A 23,683-nucleotide genomic window follows, 5' to 3' on the forward strand; every position below is an offset into this window, starting at 1 on the left:
ACCCCTGTGTCAATATCGAGCTGTCGTGGCTGCTGCGTCGGCCCTAACCCTGACAACTGGACTGAACCCCTGACCCCCTGAATCACTGAGCCCATTATTGTTGGCTGATGAATGAACGAGGACATAATCAATATCAAACTTTCTAGATGCCTTCCATCTTTGGACTTGGAAATGTGGGTTTGGGGTGTGTTGCAGGTCGGCGTCACCAACACGATCGCATTGAACCCGAAGACATGGGACTGGATAGGTAGATGATCGGCACTATCTACACTGAGGTTCTGGGATTGAAACAAGCTTTGTGCAGGGCATGCACATATGGGTTGTGTCCATCAGAGCCACACCCAAGCCAAGTGTGAGACATCGAGGTTACCAAAAGCCAGCTAAGGACGGTGGTGAAGGTACAAGGGATTTCTTGCAGACAGTTGGCTAGATCCACAGCAAACTACGGGTACCTTACTCATCTCCACGTCTTTGGGCATTCCTCCCCACACCAAGATCCGCTAAGCTCCCGTTACCCCTTAATCACAGCCCTAACACCTTGACTGCCCCACACTGGGAAGGGGTTGAAAAAGTCATGGTCCCAAGCAATGTCCGCTTCTGTTGTTGCGTACAGCTCCATGGTTGGGAACACTCGATCTACCAGAAGAGCTAAAAGGACGTAAAGCTCACAGTACGCGAGACTGGATCATGTCAGACAGGGCATCTCAGAAGACGGAGGAGGTTGGATGAGGTTACTCACTTGATACCAATACAACCTCTGCTTCCCTTGGAGAAGCTCAGCAACGCTCGGTCAAGGTCCTTCCGATGCTGATTCTTCTCATCGAGCCACCGTTCCGGAATGAAGGAGTGGGAGTCGGGGAAAATGCTCTCGTCGTGATGAGTGATCACGGCAGACATGCCGATCGCATAACCCCTGGGAATCACGTACTGGGCCTTTTCTTCCTTGTTGGCGCCCGGTCGCCTCCAGGTCCCTTGATAGAAAAGGTCCTCGGTAGGAGCAACGCGAGAGCTGCGGCTGGCGAGACCATACGACAACCTCAGACCCTCGTAAAGGACAGCACCCAAATAGGGAAGCCCCTCCAACGTTTTCCAGTCTGGCACTTCGCCATTGTTTGCTCTCACAACCTCCCTCACCTCATCTGTTAGTTTTCTCAAGATCTCCGGCTTCGTCAGGACATGATAGGTGATGACCGTCAACGCCCAGCTGACCGTTTCCGTGCCTGCCACGAAGAGGGAAAAGCCTTCTTCCACCAGGCGCTGGAGCGTCTTTTCGGCTGGCGGCAAATCCTTGTTTTGCAAAACCGAGCCGAAAACTGTTTTCTCGCTGTCGTCAACACCCTTGTCAAGATTTGCTTGAGCACGCTTAACGTAATTTGGCATGTCGACGATAAGCACGTTGAAGAGAGTCTCCATGTCTTCTGACAGACGGCGAGTGAACCTAATTGTCTGTCAGTTCAGATGCAAAATTGGAAGTCAAGAGGCCAAATTCTTACATGGCCATTGCAAACCCGGCGTGTTTCAGCCATGGAATGAAACGAAACAAGTACACCAATTTCAGCTGCGCATACAGAGGCTCTCGGAAGTTTGGCTCCCAACCTTTCTGAGCTACCAGTCCCAGGTTGTCACCGAGGCAGTAGCCCGTGATGACATCGGTGGTAAACAAGCTCAAGGCGGTAGTGACGTCGAACGGGGCCTCTTTTCCGACCGTGAGAATCTTGTCACAGAGACGCTCGGCCAGATCTCGGATGGTCGGCTCAAGACGGAAGACTTGGGCGCGAGAAAAGAACTTGTTCAGGGCGTTTCGGCGCACGCGGTGGAGGTCGTGGCTGGTTGTAGAAAAGGTCGCGTTTTCGGCACTGAAAAGGGTTTTGAGTCAGTGATTGGGAACTTCAAGATGAATGTTGGCGTATTCTAAACTCACACCCCACTGCCTCGCACTTGATGCATTGGCTTGTCTCGCTTTCTGCTGCCTCCTGCGTATATCTCGTCAATGAAGTGACGATCAGCGCAGTGGACTTCGTGAGGATTGATCCGGACGATTGGTCCTGAAATAGTGTCAGCCATCGAATATGAACCATAGACTGGCACAAATCACAAACCATATTTATCATGCATCTTCTGGATCTGCTTGGTGTAGAGCCCTGACCTCACAACATCGTACCAGAATTCTGGTATGTATGTGGCCCTCGATAGCAGAGGTCCAGGAATGTGCGCAAGAGGGTGGAAAAACAGATTGTAGATCACCTTGACCAGGTGATAAGCCAGCCATGTCCCAGAGGAAACAAGAACAAACGATGTCAATATTTCGCCCGCTGTCCTGTTTCCACTGTAGGAGACAAACAGCTCTTGCAATGACGGCGACATATTGTTGAATAGTGAGGCTCAAATGAGCAGGTGATTTCAGTTCGAGACAGTGGCTAGGTATTCTAGAGCCTCAAGAGATAGACATGTCGGATATGTAAGACCCAATCTAGTACATGAATGCGGGGAGCATCTGATAGACTGCCATGCAATGAGTACAGTGGCTATCTGCAAAGCGAAGCGACTAGGAGTGTGCTAACCGACTCGGCAGGAAATTCACCCTTGCTGAAGGGAATTTAGCCCGATCTTACTTTGAGGCTGCTCACACTGGCAGCAGGAAAAGCCCGCGCTGGATGTCTCCCGGACCCGCAGCACGGAAGATGGACCACCCCGCCCCGGCCCGTGGACAGGGGTCCATCGGGCATCAGGCTGCATAACTTAGATAAACATACTTAGCATTCGGCCGAGACTGTGAGCAGTACCTAGGTACCTACCTTAGCTTGAAGAGCTGTATGATTGGCCGTTAACCGCCGTGCAACCTGGATGATACGTGTGTGGAGGCTTGCCACATTTGTTGGTTTGGGGCGCAAAAAGCTCAATAATACTCATGGTGAATGAAGACGTCTTATCCGGCTGAAGTGTAGATCTTCCTTCAATCGGTCATGAGTGAATAAGACGGCACGGTGACGTTCTGGATAATCGACCATATCCTAATGATCTAGGCGGTACCTTTGAGCGTAGCGGCATGTATGTGTCAACGCATCCGGAGGACCGTAAAATAGGAAGGTAGGTTTGATCGTCTTAAGAACTTTGGGCGGTCGGCGATGGCGAAAATATATCAGTTCAAGTAGGTATATACTCAGGTGGTGAGGTTAGTTGCTGTTCTCATTCATTACTCACTCTGTCCGTCCATTCAGCCACCGGAACATGTGATTACTTGCCTATATGCTCGGAATTCGTATCTTTGCAGATAGTGCGATCAATTAATCACCAATCCCTCTCACTAGCCCATTTTTTAATCGTGACATAGGTACACAACCTCGTGGCTGAAACCACCTGACGTCACCAAAATGATTGTCCCCAAAAGCACTCACCTCAATACCTGTACTTTTTTCTATCCGTCTACTGTACCACACACCTTCCCTGCGCATTACCCAATCAGGTAGTCCTGGTATTGACCTGTGTTCTGACACAGATGTTGACTTGCGCCACGGATCATTAGCTCTCGTTGTAAGAATGTGCAACGACAACGCCAGAACGGGAAGTGAGCATATAATGGCGAGAGTGCATCTCACGTTATCTATCAGATGATACTAAATGGCTGGTAACCAGTCGAGCATGAGGGTCCTGCGATTGCGTAGTCGTGTATCATCAGCAATGATCACCGACATCGAAGCAGGTTGTCGTTGCTGGTTTCTCTCATTGGATCAGGAGATTGCTACCGTCCAGGCAGGACCTTCGATCAATCCATGCATGTTCACGATTTAACTTTAAATCATGTGTTCGTGGGGGTTTGGTTCTAGAGCCCAAGTTGTTATCTGTGTACCATACGTAGGTACGTACCTGACCACAAAGGTGATTTGATGGATTTAAAATCGGGGTTCGGCAGGTAGATAAGTCGTTGTCCAGTTGAGTAAACACATGGGAATGACACGGAGATGGGTGCGTTCAATATAGAGGACGACAGACGTCCAGATGCGGGAATAGGTGAAAGCCGACTTTCTGCCACTAACTCCATTAGTTCATGCCAATATGAACCTGCTTGAACAATACCTTCGTATCAGTCGTGGTTTGATCTAAGGGTACGTGGACCGCAGGTAAAACTTCATTTATCTGACCCAAGCTTGTTCCTACGTCTTGTGATGCGGGCAGACGGCAGTTTGGGCAGCCCCTCCAGTTGCGAATAGTGCTCTTGACCACCTAACACAGAGGACTCGGAACATGGCCTACCTCGAAGCATTGGCTGTCTATCCTGTGCTGACATACTGATCAGTAAGTAGGTAGCGAGTGACATACGAGCAGGCCAGGTAGAAATCTTGTACGTAAAACAGCCTGGGAATGCTTCTGAACACGTCGTTCAGGGAGCAATATCTCGCCGAGTGCTGACAGGAGTGGATCTCGAAACTCGAAGTTGTCGACAAGTTGTGGACATCGCCTTCCGACTCCCCGTTCAGGGGCAAATAAACTTCCATGAATGCCTGCTTTGGGGTTGGAGTGCAGAGCTCGCTTTTTCAGATGCAGGACGATCCCACACCCCCGGCGATGGGGGTGTTGACTGGTGGGGGGCTCGGCAGGGCTGGCGGCTACCTGTCAGAAAACCGGGGATAACCAGCAGAAAGCCCCGGTTTCGATTCTTCATCCTGAAGCGTTTTACTCCCCATCACCAGCTCTTGCTTTTTCTTGGTTTTGTTTCCAGGTTGTTGAGAATGAGTTCCCGAAAACGTAGGTCAATCGCAAGCTGCTCCAACTGCTATCTCAGAAAGTTAGTAATTGCCCCGTACTTATCTCATCACTGACTGACTGACACACATTTGTTGCAGGCAAAAGGTGGGTTTCACTGCCGATTCCGACCCCCGTCCCCGCCCTACCGCAGAAGCCCGTCCCCTGTTTGCTCCCCGTTAGCGCTACGGAGAGAAGAGAGCCAGCGCACTAACACCGCTAAATGCCCTGTAGTGTGATCGCACCAAGCCAGTTTGCACCTTGTGCAATCGACGTGGTGTCCCTGATGATTGCGTTTACTACTCCAACAACGACAGCCACACGTCCAGCCCGACCGCCGTCGAATCCCAACCCGAAGAAATAATACACAACCCAAGGCTTTCTGTTGCTCATGTTGCCAGACCCATCGACAAGCCAATACCACCCGGAAATGCCTTTGGCAGCGGTTTGGAGCGGGGGCCCTGGAGCGCGCGACACGAATGGTCAATATACGTCAGATCGTTAACTCCACCAACACCGTCGTCGAGACCTGCTCCGTCTCTTGCAGACTCGTTTGGATACTTCCAGTACTCCAACAGTAATACATTGGCATTGATTCAAAAGGTTGGTACCTGACTACCTTGGTTAGACACTTACTGATCGTTCTTTTCGTCTACTATCTAGTTAGGAGCAGATCACCATGATCCTTCTTCCACCGCGACAACGCGCGAGCCGACCCTGTCCCCCGAAAGCACCGACGATGTTCACCGCATCCTGGAAAGAATACCCGACCGCCAAATCCTCGACTTCCTGGTGCAGTACTTTAGGACCGAGGTGAACTGGATGGACCACTTGGTGCATATCCCTTCGTTCTACCCGCAATATCAGGCATGGTTTGCGCTTGAGCAAATAACAACCGTCGCCGAGGTCGACTTTGCGATTCTCGTCTTGCGTCTCTGCTCCTACACCTTGCAATTCCTGCCGTCTCCCTCTTATACACTGGACAAGATTCGTGGAGTACTGCTGGCCCAGATACGGACGTGTTGCGACGAGACAGCCGACAGCCTCGAGAGCATCAGCACACAGACAGACAGCCGCGGATCTCTCGTTAGGACCCAGTCTCTGGCCTTTTATGCATTGCAGTGCCAGATGGAGGGGAAGACACGGGGTTTCTGGGAGGCTTTGAGCCGCGCTATACGGGTAGGACAGGATGCCGGTATCCATTGCGACGCTGTCAGTCATCACAAAGGCATCGACAGGGTAGAGCGGGAGATGAGACGGAGGACATACTGCAACCTCTTCGTCTGGGACTCGCTCCTTTCACGCCAACTGGATCGTATCCCGTTCATTCCTGGCCGCATGGAGGATGCAAACTGGCCAGACATACGTTTACTTCAGCCACCACATCGGAGAGACACCGAAGGGGAAATCCCAAGTGGCATGGAACCCACCATTGCCGAGGCACCAGATCCATTCACGGAACGCCTCCTTCAGGCCAAGTTGGCCGACTTTTGGCGCGGTGCCGGGGTGGGACAGCGCGCCGATTACGACATGAGTCTCCGAGAAGATCTCTACGAAGTCTTCAGCCGCGAGTACATCGACCGACTTCCTCCTCCTTTCGCCCTCCACAACCCGGATGAGCGGTGGGATGATCGTTTTCCCAAGCTGCGCCTCCAGCGTAAACTTCTGCATATGGCCATCTACGACTCAATATTGTGGAATTTCCGGCCCCTCCTTCTTCGCAAGCCTTCTCCCCTACCAGCCTACAAGTCCGTTATGTTGAGCTGCCAAAAGCGAAAGCTGGCGGCAGCGGCACTGTGTGCGCTGGAGGCAGTGACACAGCTTCACGCGCTGCTTCACGGCTGCCACACACGCCTCGCCAGCATTGTCGTCACCACCTTTGAATCGGCCGTGGTCCTCGTGTATCTGGCAGGTGACCAAACCTTCCCCGAGGACTGCCCCCCGCAGCATATTTCCCCGCCGGATGCCTTCAAATCGGACCCTTTGCAAGAGGGGATCTGCAAGGTCTCGCTAACTGTAACGCTGCAAGCGATCCAAGGGGCCCTGAAGCGTCTCAAGATGCTTGCCGAAGTGAGCAGCATGGCAGACGTTGCAGCCACCACTCTGATACGCCTCATGAACAAGGTGGCGGTCTTGGCTACAGAACGGGAAGCACCAGAGCAGATCCACCACGCTTTCAGCAACAGGGCGGCAAGGCCGATGGTGCTTGGCACTACGCGGCCGCACGCCTCTTCGACCACTTCACTACCAACATCACATATGAGCAGCATATCACTACCACTGGCGACCTCGGCACCTGGAGCTAACAACATTAATCCATGGCTTTCAGAGACCATGTCAGACATGAGGTCAGTGGACGAGTACATGTCCGGAATGAACGAGGATATACATGCTACCTCCGGCTCAGGAGATATCTCAGGCACCTGGCCTTCTTTTGACCCGTCACAACTATACGGACCGGGGGTTTTTGGAATTTTGGAGGAGGCATGAATTGGAAGATAAAAAAGTTACCTGGGTACAACAAACAAGACTTTTCACACACACTCGCATACCTATTCTTGTTTCTTTTGCAACTCATCTCCACCGTAACTGCACGAACACAATATCACTTTTAGCCGGAGAGCGGACCGGAGTGGTTAATCCCGAAAGCTGTTGGCCATCTCATCGGCGATAAGAAGACAGTGCCAGCAAGGAACAAGGCAGCCATACACACACCCCACACACACACAACGACGAACAAAGCAATACATCCACGATCGTATCCGCACAGCGAGTCGTCCCGTGTTCCCAGAGGGATTTTCATGATTCAAGCAATAAATACCACGATGCAGAAGATAAGCATAAAGTTTCTCGGGGAAACTTTGAAGTGTGAACAGGAGGGGGGACCAATCATGGCCAATAGTCGGCATGGAATCGTCGTTCCTCGGTCAAAAAGCAGTTGCCTCTTTGAAGAATACACGCCATCAACATCGATACACATGTAGGCTACAACGCTCCCGGGAGGACCTTCCTGACTGGGTTCCATGTCAGCCAAAATCCGCCGGAAGTGAAGCCCCGGACCCTGGTCCGCGGGAAGACGGGATGGGGCGTCTTTTAAACAGCCTTGGCACCTGGGCTCCCCACCTTGCGCTTGGGGGTTTGGCAGTCAATGCGGTCAAAGTTCCGCTGTCATTCCGCCCTCGTTCCGTGGTGGAAGCAGCGGGGTTTAAGGCGATGGTGAACCGATTGGCCTTTCTTTGCGAAGTTGGGTGTCAGAAAGACGACGTGATGACCAAACAAACAGTCACAAGGAATTTCTCTCTCAAGGTGTCAGGACCCCAGATCAGCATGGGTCCAGCGCAACCCCCGTCGTGATAACCGCTAATGCTGTGCTAAATCGCTTGTCGTTGACAGATCCACCCTAGTTCCACGCCGCCGACCTTATTTTGACGACTTGGACTTGGCTTGCACTTGGTGGATGGTGAAGGGTCCAGCTGTCGTCTTCTGGAATGTCATGGTGAGAGCCTCATTCGATTTTCACATGGCGAAAGACTACCCGAGCGCATGCGCTACCCAGCCTTGGCTGTGACCCTGCTTCCTGTGTGCCAGATCATGCCATTGTAGCCATGCGGAGATCGTGCGCTCGTGATTGGCATCTTGACGCGAGATGACTTAACCTTGGTGGTGATACAGCATTTGGTGTTACACGGCATTGAAGCCGAAGAAATGCACATGGGATGAACTGTTTCTATTCCACGTTCGGCCTGCCAGCATGTATTCACATGCACCTCGCCATCACCATTACTGGCCATTCACCAAGGCGCGTTGGTGCCATCGTACACGTTTGCCCTCCCCGGAGCGGGCTTGTCCCAGCCCTCGACGAATACCTTGGGTAGCTTCCCGTTGACTTCCTTTTGGCTCTTGTTGAAGATGATGTCGAGAGAGGCCTTGGCGCCCTGCTCAGCGGTCAAGTCGGCCATGTCACCACCTCCGAGCTCTGTCTTCATCCACTATTTCCGGATATTAGCATTCATCATCATTCACGGGACGCCGAGCAAACTTACGCCAGGGCAAAGAGCAATGAAAGTGAAGCCATCCTTCTCGTGGTCAAGAGCCCACTGCACGGTCAGAGCGTTGAGAGCAGCCTTTGTGATCTTGTACGCGGGACCAGGAAACTGAACGAAATGCTCTGCCAGACTGATGGAGCCAAGGGTAGTGGAAATGTTGGCCACCTTCTTCAGCTGGCCCTTTTCGAGAAGTGGGAAGAAGGCTTGGGTTACCCAGTGAACGCCTTGGACGTTGACCAGGAAGCTGGAAGAGAGGTTGTCCCTTTGGAAGTGTCAGCGCTCGTTCAGGGGGAACCGATGGATCAAGAAGGCACTCACATGGACTTTGTCCCTTGGAACGCATATTCACAGATACCAGCATTGTTGATCAGGACATCGAGACCCTTGCCGCCGAGCTTGGCCTCTGTCTCGGCAGCGGCCTTCTTGATGGACTCTTGGTCTGTCACGTCAAGCTTGACCCATTCGGCACGGCCAGAAGAGCTGTTGACAACTTCACTGAGGGCTGAAGAGTCGCTGCGGGAAGAAGCGATAATTTTGCTGACTTTGGAAGTGGGCAGAGCTAAAAGCTCCTTGACCAGAGCCAAGCCGAATCCTCTAGAGGCGCCGGTGATGAAGAAGGAAGCCATGGTTGTGAGTTTGTGTATGCAAGCTTGAAATGGTGTCGATTTCGTGCGTGCGTTAGTGGATGTGAGATTTCTGGTGGTTGTGTGGGCTATAGATGGACCTCACTCAGAATATGCAGTGGAGGAAATATGGGATACCCGATAATGTATAGCGGCCAAGCCAAATCACGGTACGCATGCGGTTAGGGCCAGAGACGGGAATGCAGGCTGTTTCCATGATCGCAGGATTTGTCAGTGAGGGGGTGGTTGAGAATGACCAATGGTTATGGTGGGGAATATGCGGCTCGATGGTGGATGATCTGCCCTTCTTTGTTTGTTTAATCGATGCATTTGCGACGTCACCAACAAGTTTTCAACATGGCATATGAGGATGGATACAGTTCTATGATTGGACAAAGACAACGGGAGGATGCGTGGAAAACTTTCGACCGATGCCCGATGGTTATGCCCGATATCCAATCGGATTTCGACGAACACGATCATATCGTCCCACACCCCTGCGCTGCCTGCTTTGTTTTGGCCACAATGGCGGGTCAGGGGTTGAGGCATCGCTGTACTTGTCGATATCAAATTTGTTCGGCCGACTGTGCTCGACGATACTGGAAGAGCAAGTTGCACCAATCACGAAATAAACAAGGGCTCTATGAGCCTAGATGAGATACCTGATGCTATGTTCAAGATTGCAAATAGATCGGGCATAAGGTAGGTTTGGCGCTATACTTTCTCCATCTCGATCATTTGCCAAAACTTGAATCATCCACTGCTTTTGTGTCCACATACCTACCTGAGCAATGTCAGCAAAAGCTTCGTCCGTATCATTATCACATGAGAAGATGAGCTCAGTAGGCTCAGATTGGAAACTCACCAACGGCGCAGGCTACATCCTCGACCGTGACCGCAGCCACGCCGCCGCCTCTCGTCTCAACCTCCAGTTCTACCTCTGGAAAGACAGTCTTGGATTCAACATCCACCCGACCATCTCACAGTCACTATTTCCTTCCACCAAGAGCAATGAGCTCGTCAGCAGCCAAAGTCCCGTCGCGATCTGCGAGGTAGCCTCGGGGACTGGGATCTGGTTAACCGATGTTGCTCGCTCCGTCCCGCCGTCCACCATTCTCACCGGTCTGGACTACAACCTCTCGCAGTCCCCTCCGGCAGCATGGCTTCCCCCCAACATGTCCATGCGCCACTGGAACGTTTTCGACCTCGTGCCCGAGGATTTGGTCGGCAAATACGACTATGTCCATACTCGCCTGCTCGTCTTGGTAGTCGGAGAGTCCAAAGACCCGGGTCCAATCATAAGGAACCTCTTCAAGTTGCTCAAACCAGGCGGCTGGCTACAATGGGACGAGTTGGACACGGTGAATATGTCTATCCAAAAGGTCGACCCGGCACTCGAGACGCCAGCGTTGGAAGAGCTGAGGAAGTGGTCTTGGGCGGATGGGAGGCTGGACTGGACGGTGAAGCTGCCTGAATTTATGGAGAAGGAGGGGTTCACAGAGGTGAAGGGGGATCTATCTGGGGATCCGCCCGCGTTGGCGAGGGCGTTCACCGAGCAGCATTTGCTGACGGCGGAGGAGTTTGCGGAGGGGTTGATCAAGCTGGGGAAGAGGGAAGTGGGGGAGAAGTATTTTGGGTTGGTGCACAAGGCGCACCAAGAGGCTATTGAGGGGGCGGCGCTGTGTGTGCCGAGGATTGTTTGTGTGGGGAGGAAGCCGCTATAGGGAACGAGCATGATGTTTGACGATGAGAAGAAATCGCATGATGCAAGGATATACCATAAGAAATTTGCTAAATGAATGTGACTTATCTGAGACTGGTTTGAGCAAAGGACTTTCTAGTTACCTGGCAGGAATGGACCTCGACAGACTGGGGGTTTCAGGCGCTCAGCCATGTGAAATATTGATGACGGGCTCGTCTTCAAATACCTGCATATCGGGAATGAGACAGCACCTAACCTGCAATCAAGCCGATTGATCTTGATGTGGGAAAGGCGGAAGACTGTGTGCATTCGACATTTCCATGAGGGTCGGTGACGGCTGACTTCTTCATACTTAATGTGCTGTGGTTTACACCGAATTCACTCTCAATCATCCGGATCGTTGGTGAGATTTTTCTGCATGCTCCGAAGCCTCGGCCCTGGCCCGTACGGGTTTGGAACTGACAAATGTGGGTGGAGGACGCATCACATCACAGCTCTCAGCACGCATGGCTGCAGACACTAGAGATCTAGACCGTCTGTGATACCCACTTATCAGCTCAGCCAGCCATTCGGACGAATCACAGCATTGTTGCGACCCGTCAGCTCTGTGCAGTCTCAAAGGCTTGACTCCTTTCAGACAAAATGGGGTCTCTAATGCACAGTCAGACTCATAGTTGAGTTAAGCCTTCTGTAAAATCCATCAGTATTGCGCTTTTGCAGGCATCCTTCCTGTCACTAGAGAAGCTGAAAGGAAACAAGGAGTTAGACTCGAGCGATGAAGATGCATCATTATATCCAGTGGCAAGCTGAACTATGCGAAAAGAGGGCGTCTAGAGCACAGGAACATCGAGGCCGCTGAGGCCAGTTTGTCATGCTCAGTTGGAGTGCGAGGGCATATAAAACAAGACATCGACACCCCAACTTTCGTTTGTTGTTCTCCAGCTCAATAGGTACCCATCAAAGCCCCGGTCGAACCCCCTCATACCACCAGCCCAACCCAGCACGATGTCGGAAGAGCGTCCCAGTCATGTTGTCATTCAGGGCATCCTGCCCAAGGAGGCTCCCGGCATCCGAAGAGAATTCTCCGACTGGGCCAAAGACCATGAGAACAACATTCAGGTGTCTCTCTTCATCCGCGCCCTGCAAAAGTTCTACGACATCCCCTACACTGAAACCCTCTCCTACTTCCAGGTCGCTGGTATCCACGGCTACCCCGGAAACCTGAAGTGGGACGGCGCCGTTGCTCCTCCTCACGACAGAGACGCGAGGCATTACATCTACTGCACCCACAATCACTTCAACTTTCCCACTTGGCACCGTCCTTACATGGTCCTGTTTGAGGAGACCCTCTGGAAGCTGATGGGGGAGGTCATCGAGAAGGATCTCGAGTTTCACGACGATGCTGACAAGAAGCTGTGGCTTGAAGAGCGGAACAAGTGGCGACTTCCTTACTGGGATTGGGCTCTCAACTCGGCCCAGGGCAAGGTTCCTGATCTATTCGTTCCCTACAGCATCAACATCAGGCAGCCTGTGGGGAAAGGTGGATCCCAGCAGGAGTCGGAGAATGTCCCAAATCCGCTCGCCCGTTTCCAGGTCAAAGAAAACGGTGTGCCCATCAAGATGGGCAAGCTTCCCAAGAAGTACAGGGTTGATAGCGTCCCGTTGGGTGATGGCAGCTACCTGCCTGTGAGTCATTGAAACCGCTACCCTCGTGATTGCGCTCTAACAGTATTCACACCACAGTGGGCAGAATGCTCCGGCACCAGCCGCTGGGGCATCAAGCCTCACACCCAGCCTGACGAATGGACCGAGGGCGTCAACAAGACCGAGATGATCGCCCCCGCCATCAACAACCACGAGTGGTACTTTTCGCCAGACAGAAGGAAGCCCGAAGACCGGAAGAAGAGAGAGGAGGCGATCTTCAAACACCCAGTTGGGGATCTCCTTCATCGCCTTTTCAAAATTGACAACTGGGAAGACTTCTCATCTACGCGAGTGAACCAGGCGCCCAGCGACATAGACTGGGAGAAGTGGGTCTCGCTGGAGTATGTCCACAACAACCTGCATGTGAGCTGAGTGTCCAGGTCCTTTTCCATGCCAAAGTCTCAGTTGAGCTGACGAAAACCAGGGGTTCATTGGCGGCGACGGTGTCGAGGGCATTGGACACATGCAAAACGTTCCTTCGGCCGCGTTTGACCCCATCTTTTACATGCACCATTGCAACATTGATCGCATCACCGCCATGTGGCAGACGCTGCACGAGGGTGTCTGGTTTGAGAACGATGTTCTCGCCGAGAGAGAGCTCTACCCCTTCCGCGGGCCAAAGCTGGACGGCGAGATCGACTACTTCACGTCCAATGATGTGCGGGACTGGACCCGGTTCGGTTACCAGTACGAGATCCTCGAACTCAGAGATGGGGAGACCGAGGTGGGACGCAAAAGGCGCATCAATGAGTTCATCGACAAGTCGTACTTCAGCACCGCCCAGGTCTTGCTCAAGGATGAGGGTCACTTGTTTCACGATGGTTCAGATATCGAATCCTTCGCCGCCCGCAACGACTTTGAGGATTACATCATCGATGTCATCTATGACCGGCAAGTCATTCCTCTCACGTTGTTGATCGCCCTATCCGTTGCTAACAGGGTCTCAAAGCTATGCTCTGAATGGAGATCCCTACATGGTCCATTTCTTCCTCGGTGCCCCGGTGCCTCAGCCCGAGTCCAACGGGGTGACGGCCAAGATAACCTTCAAGTCACCCAAGCACGTCGGGATGGTCTACAACTTCTCGACTCCTTGGCTCGGAAACGGCAACAACACCGAATCGGCCATGTCTGACGTGGAGTCTGACGGGGAGGAGCCTGAGCCGGAATCTGACCAGCCCACGTGCGGCAACTGCGTGTCCCAGCAAGCGGAAAACATTCTCAGCAACGCCATGATTCCCTTGACGATCCCACTCTACAACGCCGCAGCAGACAAAGACATCGAGGGCCTCGAAAACATCCACCCGGATCAGGTCAGGGACTTCCTCGCCAACGAGCTTACCTGGGTTGCCGTGAGCGTGAGTAGCCACCTCTCTTCCCACTACAGGTCTAAACTGACTCCCGTGGTGCTGTAGACGAACGGCACAATCATCCCCTGGGAACGCCTGCCCAAGACTAAGGTTTTCGTCCTCAAGGGCAAGGCCAAGCATTACACCGAAAACTCGAAGCTGTCGTCGTACAAGGAGTATGACGCTTTGGGCCACATCACGCACAACAAGCCAGCCGGTGCTTCTCATGCCGACTATGGACAGTATGCTTGATTGGAGATTGGCCTGAGCAAGAAGGCATGGCTGGACAGTAGAGGACAAGTGATCAGTTTAATTCAGTACGTAAGTGGTAGTCAAATGAATCGAAATGTTTAGGGTATATTATACAATAAGTCCAGTCAGCTATAAGCCCGAACAACATCTTTGCGATGTAACATGGATATGAACAGGACGCAGCGAAGTGAAATCGGCCGGTAAAATTCCTCCTTCCACCAATCTGGGTCTCGGTATTGGTGGCTTGATGAACTGCAACACCCTTGAACCCACAAGCTGGGTGGGCTCTTCTTCTGGCTCGTTCACTTTTGGTACCTGCGAGGAGCGCGGGGCTGAAAACTGAGTCATTGGCGTGAGCAGGGAGGGGATGTAATCTTCAGTCTTGTAGGTTGAAGAACACATCAGATCGCCGCTTTGGGTGGGTGGGGTTGGTAGTTGGGGTGGGGGTGACACCCTCCGGCGCCGAGGTCGTTGAGATTTCCTTTGCTGCCTTGGGTTTGAGGCGGCAGGCTCCGGTGTTGAGTGCTGGGAGCGCAATCGTTGTGATCGCCTGCGCGGCGTGTTGTTGGCTGCCGCTCCTTGCATGTCTTGGCGGATATCTCTTGGCGGTGTCCTGGGCACCCACCCACACAAGTTGTTGACAGTCGGACACATCTTTTGTATCAGGTTGCGCACATCGTCCAAAGCGCGGTCGGACTCGATAGACATGGAGTAGTTCTCGAGGTACCGACAGAACATGCGATAGAACTGGAGGTATTGCCCTATTTCGACTTCGATTGGCGTCATCCATCTGATGCATTCGTCAGAATATGTGTCATGTTGGTCTTCTCTAGCATCCTGACAGGTCCGGACAGCGAGGTGCAAAATGTGGTTGATGGTGTGGTCTATGTGGTGGTCAACACCATAGGCGTGATGGAGCATGATAGCTTCAAAAAGCTGGTTGATATGTGGTAGCAGGTGCAGGTTGTGAAGCTTGGCGGGTGGGCTCTGCATCGCATGTCCAGCGACACAGATGGTCTTGAAAGCATCTTTCCAGCGATATTCGTCCAGGTATTGTATTGCGGACGTTAACAGCTGGGTCTCTGAAGACGGCAGCCGTGCATATGGCCCCAAAGGTGATGGTAGTGGCGAGGGTGATGGTGATGGTGATGGTGATGGTGACGTGGTGGACATAATAATATGCCAAATTGTGGGCGGGATGAGGGTGTTAATGAAAAGGAGAATGGGGTTCGGCAAAAACAATAAGAATGGTGGGATGTTGGATGGATGGGAGGAGTGCGGCATCGGGGAGGTGGATGGTATCAAAATGGGAGAAGAGAAGAGGTGCACAGGGGGGGAAGGTCGAAAAAAATGGGTGGACGGGGTTTTATACCTGCAAATTGTCAGTAAAGTCGACCAATGAGATATCGGTGCGAAATCGTACGTCCACGGGTCCTCTGATCTGTTTTAGAGCAGCAATATATCAGTAGGGGGTTGGAAGGGGTGGAACACGCAGTGGGTTGGTCCACCAGCTTAAAGCGGCGGGCACCCCCGGCTGGGCACCCACTCTCTCCCATCCACCCATATCCCCCCCTCCCCCCTCCCGCCTTCTCCCCAACATCAGCCCCTCCCCACTTCTCACTCTGTCTCATCAAAAGAAAATCCGACCTGTCGCCCGCCGAGAATTGATGCGCATCAGCGACCCATTTGCGTCTTTCTGGGATGCTTTCTGCGTGATAGTGACTGTTGGTGTGATGTTTGGGGGCAGATGGTGGAAGCAGACTTCACCATATATCGTATAGAATATGGTGTGCATTTTCTATATTGTGAATGGTGAGCCCTTATTGATGGAGTGGGAGTCTTTTCATGTTCGAAGTTTTGTGGTTTGCTGATTAGGGGAGGAGTTGGACTTATCATTGTCAATGGTCGCACACATATATATAAATGGGCTGGTCAATGCTCAGTCCAGACTTGGTGCGAGTCAGGGCTCCAGAGGAGCGCGGGCAAACACTGATGAATTAAAGTGAGAAAACCCTGTTGGGGTGTAATTGAAGCCTTTTTATCGTTATAATGATGATTTTGAAGACCATGCATCATTTTGAGATGGGCTGCGATGGAAAAAAGAGGTTGCTTGGGGGGCGGTTGTGGTAGATGGGATGAGATGTCGTTGGATGATTAGATAATCTCCGGACCCACCTTCAACCTCTGTTCTCAGCTGACCCATTCCCGACAAAAACAGGCATACGAACTCTTTTCAATGCCCATGAATCATATTTCAACCCCTATCAACCATCTTTCGAGGCCTATCCAGTCCATCGCCTCGTCCAGTGTGCTTACGTCCAAAGATGTTATACTATTTGAACTTGGTGTTAGTATCAAAGTTTTGTTTCGAGCTCTCCTAGCATCAGAATTGCACCCGCGCTTATACACGATGACCCTTTCGGCAAGTCGCGAAAAGTCGATGAAAATCGATGAAAATAGCTGCAATTGCGAGGCTTTTGAAGAAATAGCCTGCAAGGCGCGCGGAAGAAAGGAGCGCCCAAAACTTACGGCACGCAACGAAGGGCAAAATGATGAATATATGATATCGTGATTGCATGGAAAGGAAGGAAAAGGCCAGTGGCCGAAGCTGCAAAGAACAAACAGGAGCAAAGTGGGTGGTCAGTGCCCACGCCGCCACAGTCTGTCCGTCTCTGTCAATCTGGCAAGCCTTTCATTCACCCGCCGCCAAGTCAGACGATATGATTGGCCGAATACAACTTAATAATATAGGCTCAATGGCGTTTCTGTATACGGGACCGAGAGATGTTGTTTGTGTATGTGCCAACAGCCTTCACGGTTTGTGACGGTTTGTCAACAAAGACCATCTTACAGCCCCTCTACGATTCTATCCAGCATCTGATCGTTAAACTTCCACAGCATGGTCGTAAAATCAGCAGCAATCCCATTCCCGGTGAACCAAGTCGACCTCTTCCCTTGAAGGGCGTACATGTCCTCCATCCACCCCTCTCTCAGTTCCTGAGCGCTGACTCCGAAGCCACCAGGGCCATGATCAGACCACGCAACAAACTCGACCTCTTCGCCCTCAAGGTCTGGCAAAGTCCCGGCGTCGACCATTGTTTGAATCGCTTTCCGTGCGACCTTTTTCGCTTCAGATGGAGGGAACGCGGTGTAGTTTGTGCCGCTGGATCCAAGACTGAAGAGTGGTGAGTCGGTGGCAAGGCTGGTGAAACTCAGGACAAAGGGGGTTTGGAGGAAAGGGGAGAGGGGGTTGGCGGTCGCTGACAAAGGAAGATTGCGGAGCTGAACGCCAGCGGGGAGCTTGGAGTGTTTCGCAATGGCGGTATGGCTTCGACCGTATTTTGGTTTGGAGAAGTGGGCTTTCTCTGCCGGGGTCAGGTCGAACGGGGCGAGGTTTTCTCTGGTTGGTGGAATGGCGAGGAGGAGCTTCTTGGCAATGATGAGCTTCTTGGTCGCCTTTCCATTTCCTTTCCCCTTCCGACTCTTGCCGGGTTGCTCTTCGTCATCTTCGAGCCGAGCTGAGTCAACGACCAGTTCAATTCCAGAATTGCTCCTCCTCGAATTGACAACCTGAGAATTGTACAAGACATCTTTTCCGAGAAGAGTACTGATCTTATCGTACAGGAACTGGTTGCCGCCATCGATGCTGAACATGGCCACTTCGCCGAAGAAGACCTTGGACCATGCTGTCGGGAAAGCCTTGATGATGCTCAAGGTCAAAATGTCCTCAAAGTTGCCCCTGGACCCCACGCCGCCACCGGTGGACGGATACATGGTTGAGAGCATGGCTTCAATCCCGTGCTTCTTGGCAAACTGGCCGATTGGGAGCAAAAGGTCGGCTGGAATGTCTTTGCCAGCTGGCAAGCCCCAGTAACCCGGTTGGGTCATGTTGTCCCAACCATTTGCTGTCATCAGGTCGTGGAATTTCTTGACGGCAATCGGGCCAGCAGACTCATCAGGTGGCTGAAAGGTGCTGGTCAGCTCTTGCCCAGAGGTGAAGTCGACGTATCGAACCTCGTTGCCTCCGGCGGGGAACCATGGCGAGAGCGTGACGTTTATTTCCGGGCGGCTGAAGAAGTCAAACGAGTCTAGGTAGGGAAAATAGAGGGCGAGACCGTAATCGTGGATTCTGCCGGTTGTTTTGTCGACATAGGTATCGACATGGCCGCCCAGAATTGGCTCTCTTTCAACGACTACCACGCTCTTGTTGTAATCCTGTCGCAACCGAACGGCTGCGTGAGCCCCTGACGCACCTCCTCCAATGATCGCCACATCTTTGTAGATGATGTCCTCGCGGCGGAAATCAGCACGGTTGATGCGGCCAGCAGATGCTGCCGAGATGGCGCCTGCAGTTAGAATAGTTGCTGTACGCATCCTGACCGGAGGTTATCGCAGGGCCGCCGATGCGTTGGAATTTGACGAGAAAGCCTGACAGCGAGGGGCAACAAGGGAGCCGTGAGTTGGACCTTCAAATATAGGTAGGTAAAGGACTGGGTCGTATCGACATTCCACTCTAACTGAATGGCAAAATAATATCGCCGGACACATGGTTATATGAAGAATGCTACCGGACCATGTGAAGACTCTGCAAGTCAGAAATTAGCAGCAATTAGCATTGTGGTTCTCCATCTGCAGGGACCTTGTGGTAACATGAACTCCGTTTGCAGAGTGGCCAATACCTGGTCGCCGTTATTGCCGGATTGTGCACCATGGTCGATAAGAACTTCTTTTGCTGGCAGTCTGACCGGTTGAAAGAGCTCAGATTATCCGATCTCGAGGCAATGTGAGCAATATCGAGGAGGCAAAGATATGAAAACGACTTGTTATTATTCCGGTATCATGATACTTCTATCTTCAACCTTCCATGTGGGCCATTCCTCGGCGCTTCCACTTCCCTTATCTCTACTCACTCCACAGCACTCTCTCCCCGCTAGTCGTACTAGGTATATAGTCCAGCCAACCCACCACCCTAGTCATACTGGCTCCAGTCAATCGCGCCAACATCCTCATAGCAGGGAGCGTCAAGCTGGTGGATATTCAACTCGTCAACCCCCTCAAACACATCCTCGGGTAGCGTAGCACACTGCGCCAAGAATGTAACAGCAACGCAGTTCTTGGGAATAGACTCCACATTCGGGGCAACCTTGACCGCGTGCTGGGGACGACCATAGGCGGGCTCTGTCTCGTTGCAGACGATAAAGTAAGGGTAGGGAGTGAAAGCCTGTGCCCAAGGACTTCTCAAACCCCCCACCACTCCTGCGCCGATGTTGCCAGGGCCAAAGTTGAGACCGAGGTTGGTAGCGTGCTCGATGGGGCCCATGGGGAATCGCAGACCCATGGGGGTGGCACCGCCTTGGTATTTGATGGGAGGAAGACCAATCGAGGTAGCTTGGGCTGAGACATCACGGCCGGTGCCGTTGACGAAGAGGGTGGCTGCTGCGTCGACGTTGGGCACCAGGATGGCTGCGTTGAGACCGGCGCCGACGTGGACGCCGGAGAGGAACCAGTTATGGACGGGTGGGTCGAAGATGTTGGAGGGTATGGATATATTGGCCACGAGCTTGAAGCCATTGGCGGTCGTGCGAGGGGGATAGTTTCCTTGAAACTGGCGTTGTGTGAGTGAGAGGGGCGAGGCAACTGTGAGGCCAGCCATGAGGGCGGAGAAGAGCGCGGTGGTGAACATGGTGGGCGATTATGTGAATTAACTGTATTAATATTAGACTTGTATGAGACTAGATGAATGAGAAGCTCAAAAGTTGCTGAATGATGGGCCTGGGCATTTGACGGCATGGTGAACGTCTCGTCGAGGCCTCTTATACAGCGTTCGAAGACCAGTTGGCTACCTAGATTTCGGCCGAGCCACGGCGCTTCCTTTGAACGACGCGACTAAATTTACATTCTCACTATCATAATATTACTGCTTGATCATTCTCATGTTCGTACCGGCGCTGAACTTGTGTCATCATCCTACCAATTAGCCGGCAGCCGAGGTGGCGGAGTCGAGCCAACAACCTGAGATGTGAACGGACACGAGGAAAATGGGGGCCAAAACAGATTGGTGCGACTGTGGCTGGCGTCCAACAGTGAAGCAGTTAGTGCTCTCACCGCCCCTAGCGACCGTTAACAGCGTCGCATTTACTACGTTGCACAACCTGAACCTGGCGCCTGACGTTGGGTGCGCCATCCTTCTATCAATACGACACGACACTCCAAAATGATGCGCTAAAGATTCTATGATCCTTCTTGTACCACATACTATCTTGATGCAGTAAGGTTTAGCAGATTGTAGGCCGGACTGATCGGGGGCGCCGTGGGCTCAAGGGTTCAGGGGCTCAGTCGATCCCCGGCATTTCCATCATGTTTGGAACTCAAAGGTATGAAGGAGAAGAGAGGAGAGAAACAACATGGAATAAATCGAATCGGTTATATGACTCACATGAACTCAACGAGCAACTTCCTTCCCTAGCTACCTGACTGCTAATGTTGACAGGGTCCGTTTTCTATTCGGGATCGTGCTCAACTTCAAGGTGCAATGGGAAATCGTATACCTTATCGTATATGGTAAAGTATGTCATACATCCATTTGTCTAGTTCCAAATTGAAGATTTCTTGGGTAGAACAACAATAAATTAAATCCATGCAATTGCTTGCCCAACTAAACGCATTAACAACAAGGGGTATCTCCAAATCACTTCCCGTCGATAGGTCCATCCACACACTCGTAACACGTTTCGCATTCCACATACAGCAAACCCATGCATCAGAGACTCTTCCACAGCTTCTTATACCAGGGCAAAGTCGAGTCAATCTCCTCACCATCGGCGAGAGGTCGTCTTCCATCATCCAAATCCTTTCTCCTGCCCTCCTGAAGGTCGACTGTGTGAATGTTGACAGTTTTTGTCTTGTTCCAGAACTTGTAGACGACATAAATGACGCCGAAGAGAGGCAGTAGAATGTAGGCGTCGACAAAGTCGACGGCGTCAAAAGGCGCAAAGGTGGCCCAGCCCTGGATGAGGGCAAGGAAGATGTTGGTGCCGAGACCAAACCAGGCATTGTAGGGGTAGAGCATTGACTTGAAAGGCAGCTCGGAGTCGGAGTGTCCCTGAGCTGCCCAAGCCTTTCTGAAGCGGATATGAGTCCAGCTGATGGCGGCCCATACCAAAAAGGTAGAGACACCGCTGAGGTTGACAATGTAGGAGTAGGCATCCTGGGCACCCGTGCTGACATTCATCATGCTCAATGCACCAAACAGGTTGGTGAAGATGATGGCAGGGACGGGGACACCTCTCTTGTTGGTCCATCCCAAGAACTTGGGAGCCTTTTGAGTCTGAGCCATGAACAGAATGGTGCGACTGCCAATGAAGATGGAAGAGTTGACGGCGCTAAGGCAAGTGACAAGGATAAAAGCATTGATCAGATGCTTGCCGCCCTCCCACCCGGCGTTCGCGATGGCGATTGTCATGGGACTGCGCAATGCACGTTGTGTAGCCGATGTCAGGTCGGGGCTGTTGGCGGGGCAGACGAGCCCGAAGAAAAAGGCACTGCCCATGTACACCACCACAATGCGGATGAATACCTGTCGAATGGCCAATGGCACGGCGCGACGGGGATTCTTAGTCTCGGTGGCGGCGACGGCAACGGATTCGACTCCGGCGTAAAAGGTGCTGCAGAAAACAAAGACCGAGGCAACACCGCGGAAGCCATCCGTAAAGGCACCGGGTTCACGCCAGTAACTGAATCCAATAGCTTCGGCGCCAATCACACCACCAGATGCGTAGCTGGCAAGTGTTAGCACAACTGTAACCGATCCTCGAGTAATACTGGATTCTTACATCAGGCTGAAGAAGAAGAAGGCGATCAAGCCAACAAGCTTGAAAAGCGCCAGCCAGAACTCGGCCTCGCCAAAGGTTTCGACACCCAACATCTGGAAGGCGGTGAAGGAGAACTGTGGGCAAAGTATCAGCATAAAGCCCATATATCCCACGCTATGGAGGACTCACCCAAAAAATCAAGAACCACCCCCAAATGGGAATGGCATCCGTCCAGTCAACCATGATGCTCGAGATGACGTTGTACTCGTTCGCCAAGACACAGAACCAAATGATAAAGTAATTCCACCCAACAGCCACACCAAACGCCTTGTCAACGAATCTGTCTGACAGCCCGGTAAAAGCACCGCCGGTCGGGTACAGCGTGGTGAGTTCACCCAGACTCTGCATAATAGAAAAGGCAATGATACCAATCACGCCAAAGCCAATCAACAGAGCAGCCGGGCCACCATTTGCCAGAGCTCGGCCCGATCCAATGAGAAGACCGGGTCCAATGATGCCGGCAAGAGCCATCATGGAAAGGTGACGGGTCTTGAGGCCGCGCTTCACGCCCGAGTTTGGGTCAATGGCGGCGAAGTCGTCCGACTCGGAGCCGGATATACCGGCATTGTTCTCAACAGCCACGCCATACTCAGACCCCTTTTTCGAGACTGATACATCTTCACCACGCTTTCCGCGCAAGGCGGAGAAGGATGGGAAGCCCATATTCGAGAGGTGCTCGGTACGTCGTGGTGAAGGTGATGTCGGAATGTAGACCCAGATTGGGAAGGTCGAGGTGTTGATCCGGGTCACTCCTTGACAGCAGACCGTGGAGAGACACAAGAGACACCAGTGAGACGCGAGAAACTGGGGAAAGCAACGATGTTTAAACTTTGAGCTCAAGACAGACCCTGCATGCTGCTATGCAAGTCTGTCCCAGGATCATGGATAGTGTCGTTGCCCAGACTCCACCAGTCGTCGTGTCGACATGGCACTCTCGCTGCGTCGTACTGCATTCGGATTGTCTATTGTCCATAGACGTGGTGCGGGGACGTCGCGTGGGTTGGAGGTACGAAGGTGCATCAGGAAGCATTAAGCGACCACTAACAGCTTGTCGTAGTTTGTTTGCGGTGGTTGTGATAGTGACGGGTGGTTGTGGCATTATTCCTGGCACAGATTGCGCAATTGCACTGGCGTCCAGGTCGACGTCGTCGTGAGTGGGTCTGATTGGCCTGCCAAGGGGGGGAGTGGGGGTCGTTCAGCGGCTTGATCCCGCGGAGCATCCACTTTTTACCTGTTGGCTTTGAAGGCTTGGACTACGCTTTCACGCTTTGTCGACCTCGGGGAAGGGCCAAGAATTGGAATCACGCAACCAACATGGCAAGATTCGAAGGAGACACCTAACAGAAATGCCGGGGCAGTTTTACCGATTCCGGCCACCCGACTCCCTGTCCACGGCCCG

The 23,683-nt window shown here is 52.4% G+C and overlaps 10 protein-coding genes across 10 annotated transcripts; 3 read left to right on the forward strand and 7 right to left on the reverse strand.

The window, feature by feature from the left end:
* Positions 1 to 278: 278 nt before the first annotated feature.
* Positions 279 to 2,364, reverse strand: QC762_610360 (uncharacterized protein; the record flags this gene model as incomplete). The annotated part of the gene is made up of 5 exons (XM_062892714.1): positions 279 to 680; positions 740 to 1,438; positions 1,494 to 1,856; positions 1,922 to 2,045; positions 2,100 to 2,364. 5 exons carry the CDS (start codon positions 2,362 to 2,364, stop codon positions 512 to 514), a joined length of 1,620 nt encoding a protein of 539 aa, XP_062741324.1. The 3' UTR covers positions 279 to 511.
* Positions 2,365 to 2,470: 106 nt separating this feature from the next.
* QC762_0102090 (uncharacterized protein) lies at positions 2,471 to 2,910 on the reverse strand (the record flags this gene model as incomplete). Its single annotated transcript, XM_062884215.1, has 3 exons — positions 2,471 to 2,494; positions 2,613 to 2,730; positions 2,852 to 2,910. 3 exons carry the CDS (start codon positions 2,908 to 2,910, stop codon positions 2,471 to 2,473), a joined length of 201 nt encoding a protein of 66 aa, XP_062741325.1.
* Positions 2,911 to 4,727: 1,817 nt separating this feature from the next.
* On the forward strand, positions 4,728 to 7,230 carry QC762_610370 (uncharacterized protein; the record flags this gene model as incomplete). Its single annotated transcript, XM_062892715.1, has 4 exons — positions 4,728 to 4,783; positions 4,842 to 4,848; positions 4,975 to 5,343; positions 5,404 to 7,230. The coding sequence occupies 4 exons, from the start codon at positions 4,728 to 4,730 to the stop codon at positions 7,228 to 7,230; spliced, it is 2,259 nt and encodes a 752-aa protein (XP_062741326.1).
* On the reverse strand, positions 6,987 to 9,669 carry QC762_610380 (putative secondary metabolism biosynthetic enzyme). Its single transcript, XM_062892716.1, has 4 exons — positions 9,105 to 9,669; positions 8,784 to 9,048; positions 7,864 to 8,729; positions 6,987 to 7,754 (listed from the first exon to the last, which is right to left on the reverse strand). Exons 1-3 carry the CDS (start codon positions 9,410 to 9,412, stop codon positions 8,532 to 8,534), a joined length of 771 nt encoding a protein of 256 aa, XP_062741327.1. The 5' UTR covers positions 9,413 to 9,669; the 3' UTR covers positions 6,987 to 7,754; positions 7,864 to 8,531.
* A 531-nt stretch (positions 9,670 to 10,200) lies between these two features.
* On the forward strand, positions 10,201 to 11,133 carry QC762_610390 (uncharacterized protein; the record flags this gene model as incomplete). Its single annotated transcript, XM_062892717.1, has 1 exon — positions 10,201 to 11,133. One exon carries the CDS (start codon positions 10,201 to 10,203, stop codon positions 11,131 to 11,133), a length of 933 nt encoding a protein of 310 aa, XP_062741328.1.
* Positions 11,134 to 11,611: 478 nt separating this feature from the next.
* QC762_610400 (uncharacterized protein) lies at positions 11,612 to 14,440 on the forward strand. The gene is made up of 5 exons (XM_062892718.1): positions 11,612 to 12,797; positions 12,855 to 13,178; positions 13,240 to 13,727; positions 13,765 to 14,170; positions 14,228 to 14,440. Exons 1-5 carry the CDS (start codon positions 12,117 to 12,119, stop codon positions 14,411 to 14,413), a joined length of 2,085 nt encoding a protein of 694 aa, XP_062741329.1. The 5' UTR covers positions 11,612 to 12,116; the 3' UTR covers positions 14,414 to 14,440.
* A 102-nt stretch (positions 14,441 to 14,542) lies between these two features.
* On the reverse strand, positions 14,543 to 16,121 carry QC762_610410 (uncharacterized protein; the record flags this gene model as incomplete). Its single annotated transcript, XM_062892719.1, has 2 exons — positions 15,905 to 16,121; positions 14,543 to 15,785 (listed from the first exon to the last, which is right to left on the reverse strand). Exons 1-2 carry the CDS (start codon positions 16,042 to 16,044, stop codon positions 14,543 to 14,545), a joined length of 1,383 nt encoding a protein of 460 aa, XP_062741330.1. The 5' UTR covers positions 16,045 to 16,121.
* Positions 16,122 to 17,260: 1,139 nt separating this feature from the next.
* Positions 17,261 to 18,787, reverse strand: QC762_610420 (uncharacterized protein; the record flags this gene model as incomplete). Its single annotated transcript, XM_062892720.1, has 1 exon — positions 17,261 to 18,787. The coding sequence occupies one exon, from the start codon at positions 18,785 to 18,787 to the stop codon at positions 17,261 to 17,263; it is 1,527 nt and encodes a 508-aa protein (XP_062741331.1).
* Positions 18,788 to 19,382: 595 nt separating this feature from the next.
* QC762_610430 (uncharacterized protein) lies at positions 19,383 to 20,096 on the reverse strand (the record flags this gene model as incomplete). The annotated part of the gene is made up of 1 exon (XM_062892721.1): positions 19,383 to 20,096. The coding sequence occupies one exon, from the start codon at positions 20,094 to 20,096 to the stop codon at positions 19,383 to 19,385; it is 714 nt and encodes a 237-aa protein (XP_062741332.1).
* Positions 20,097 to 20,962: 866 nt separating this feature from the next.
* AGP3 (General amino acid permease) lies at positions 20,963 to 23,598 on the reverse strand. The gene is made up of 3 exons (XM_062892722.1): positions 22,414 to 23,598; positions 22,246 to 22,358; positions 20,963 to 22,191 (listed from the first exon to the last, which is right to left on the reverse strand). The coding sequence occupies exons 1-3, from the start codon at positions 22,945 to 22,947 to the stop codon at positions 21,174 to 21,176; spliced, it is 1,665 nt and encodes a 554-aa protein (XP_062741333.1). The 5' UTR covers positions 22,948 to 23,598; the 3' UTR covers positions 20,963 to 21,173.
* Between the last annotated feature and the right edge of the window lie 85 nt (positions 23,599 to 23,683).

This window comes from Podospora pseudocomata, chromosome 6 (genome assembly GCF_035222375.1).
Source record: "Podospora pseudocomata strain CBS 415.72m chromosome 6, whole genome shotgun sequence".
Taxonomy (NCBI): domain Eukaryota; kingdom Fungi; phylum Ascomycota; class Sordariomycetes; order Sordariales; family Podosporaceae; genus Podospora; species Podospora pseudocomata.

Coding starts and splice junctions, on each gene's coding strand:
- AGP3 (XM_062892722.1), bottom strand. CDS start 22,947: ATGGGCTTCCCATCCTTCTCCGCCTTGCGCGGAAAGCGTGGTGAAGAT. Junction 22,359..22,413: donor GGTGGTTCTTGATTTTTTGG/GTGAGTCCTCCA, acceptor CTTTGCCCACAG/TTCTCCTTCACCGCCTTCCA. Junction 22,192..22,245: donor TTCTTCTTCTTCAGCCTGAT/GTAAGAATCCAG, acceptor AACACTTGCCAG/CTACGCATCTGGTGGTGTGA.
- QC762_610380 (XM_062892716.1), bottom strand. CDS start 9,412: ATGGCTTCCTTCTTCATCACCGGCGCCTCTAGAGGATTCGGCTTGGCT. Junction 9,049..9,104: donor TTCCAAGGGACAAAGTCCAT/GTGAGTGCCTTC, acceptor ACACTTCCAAAG/GGACAACCTCTCTTCCAGCT. Junction 8,730..8,783: donor TCATTGCTCTTTGCCCTGGC/GTAAGTTTGCTC, acceptor ATCCGGAAATAG/TGGATGAAGACAGAGCTCGG.
- QC762_610400 (XM_062892718.1), top strand. CDS start 12,117: ATGTCGGAAGAGCGTCCCAGTCATGTTGTCATTCAGGGCATCCTGCCC. Junction 12,798..12,854: donor GTGATGGCAGCTACCTGCCT/GTGAGTCATTGA, acceptor TTCACACCACAG/TGGGCAGAATGCTCCGGCAC. Junction 14,171..14,227: donor TTACCTGGGTTGCCGTGAGC/GTGAGTAGCCAC, acceptor GTGGTGCTGTAG/ACGAACGGCACAATCATCCC.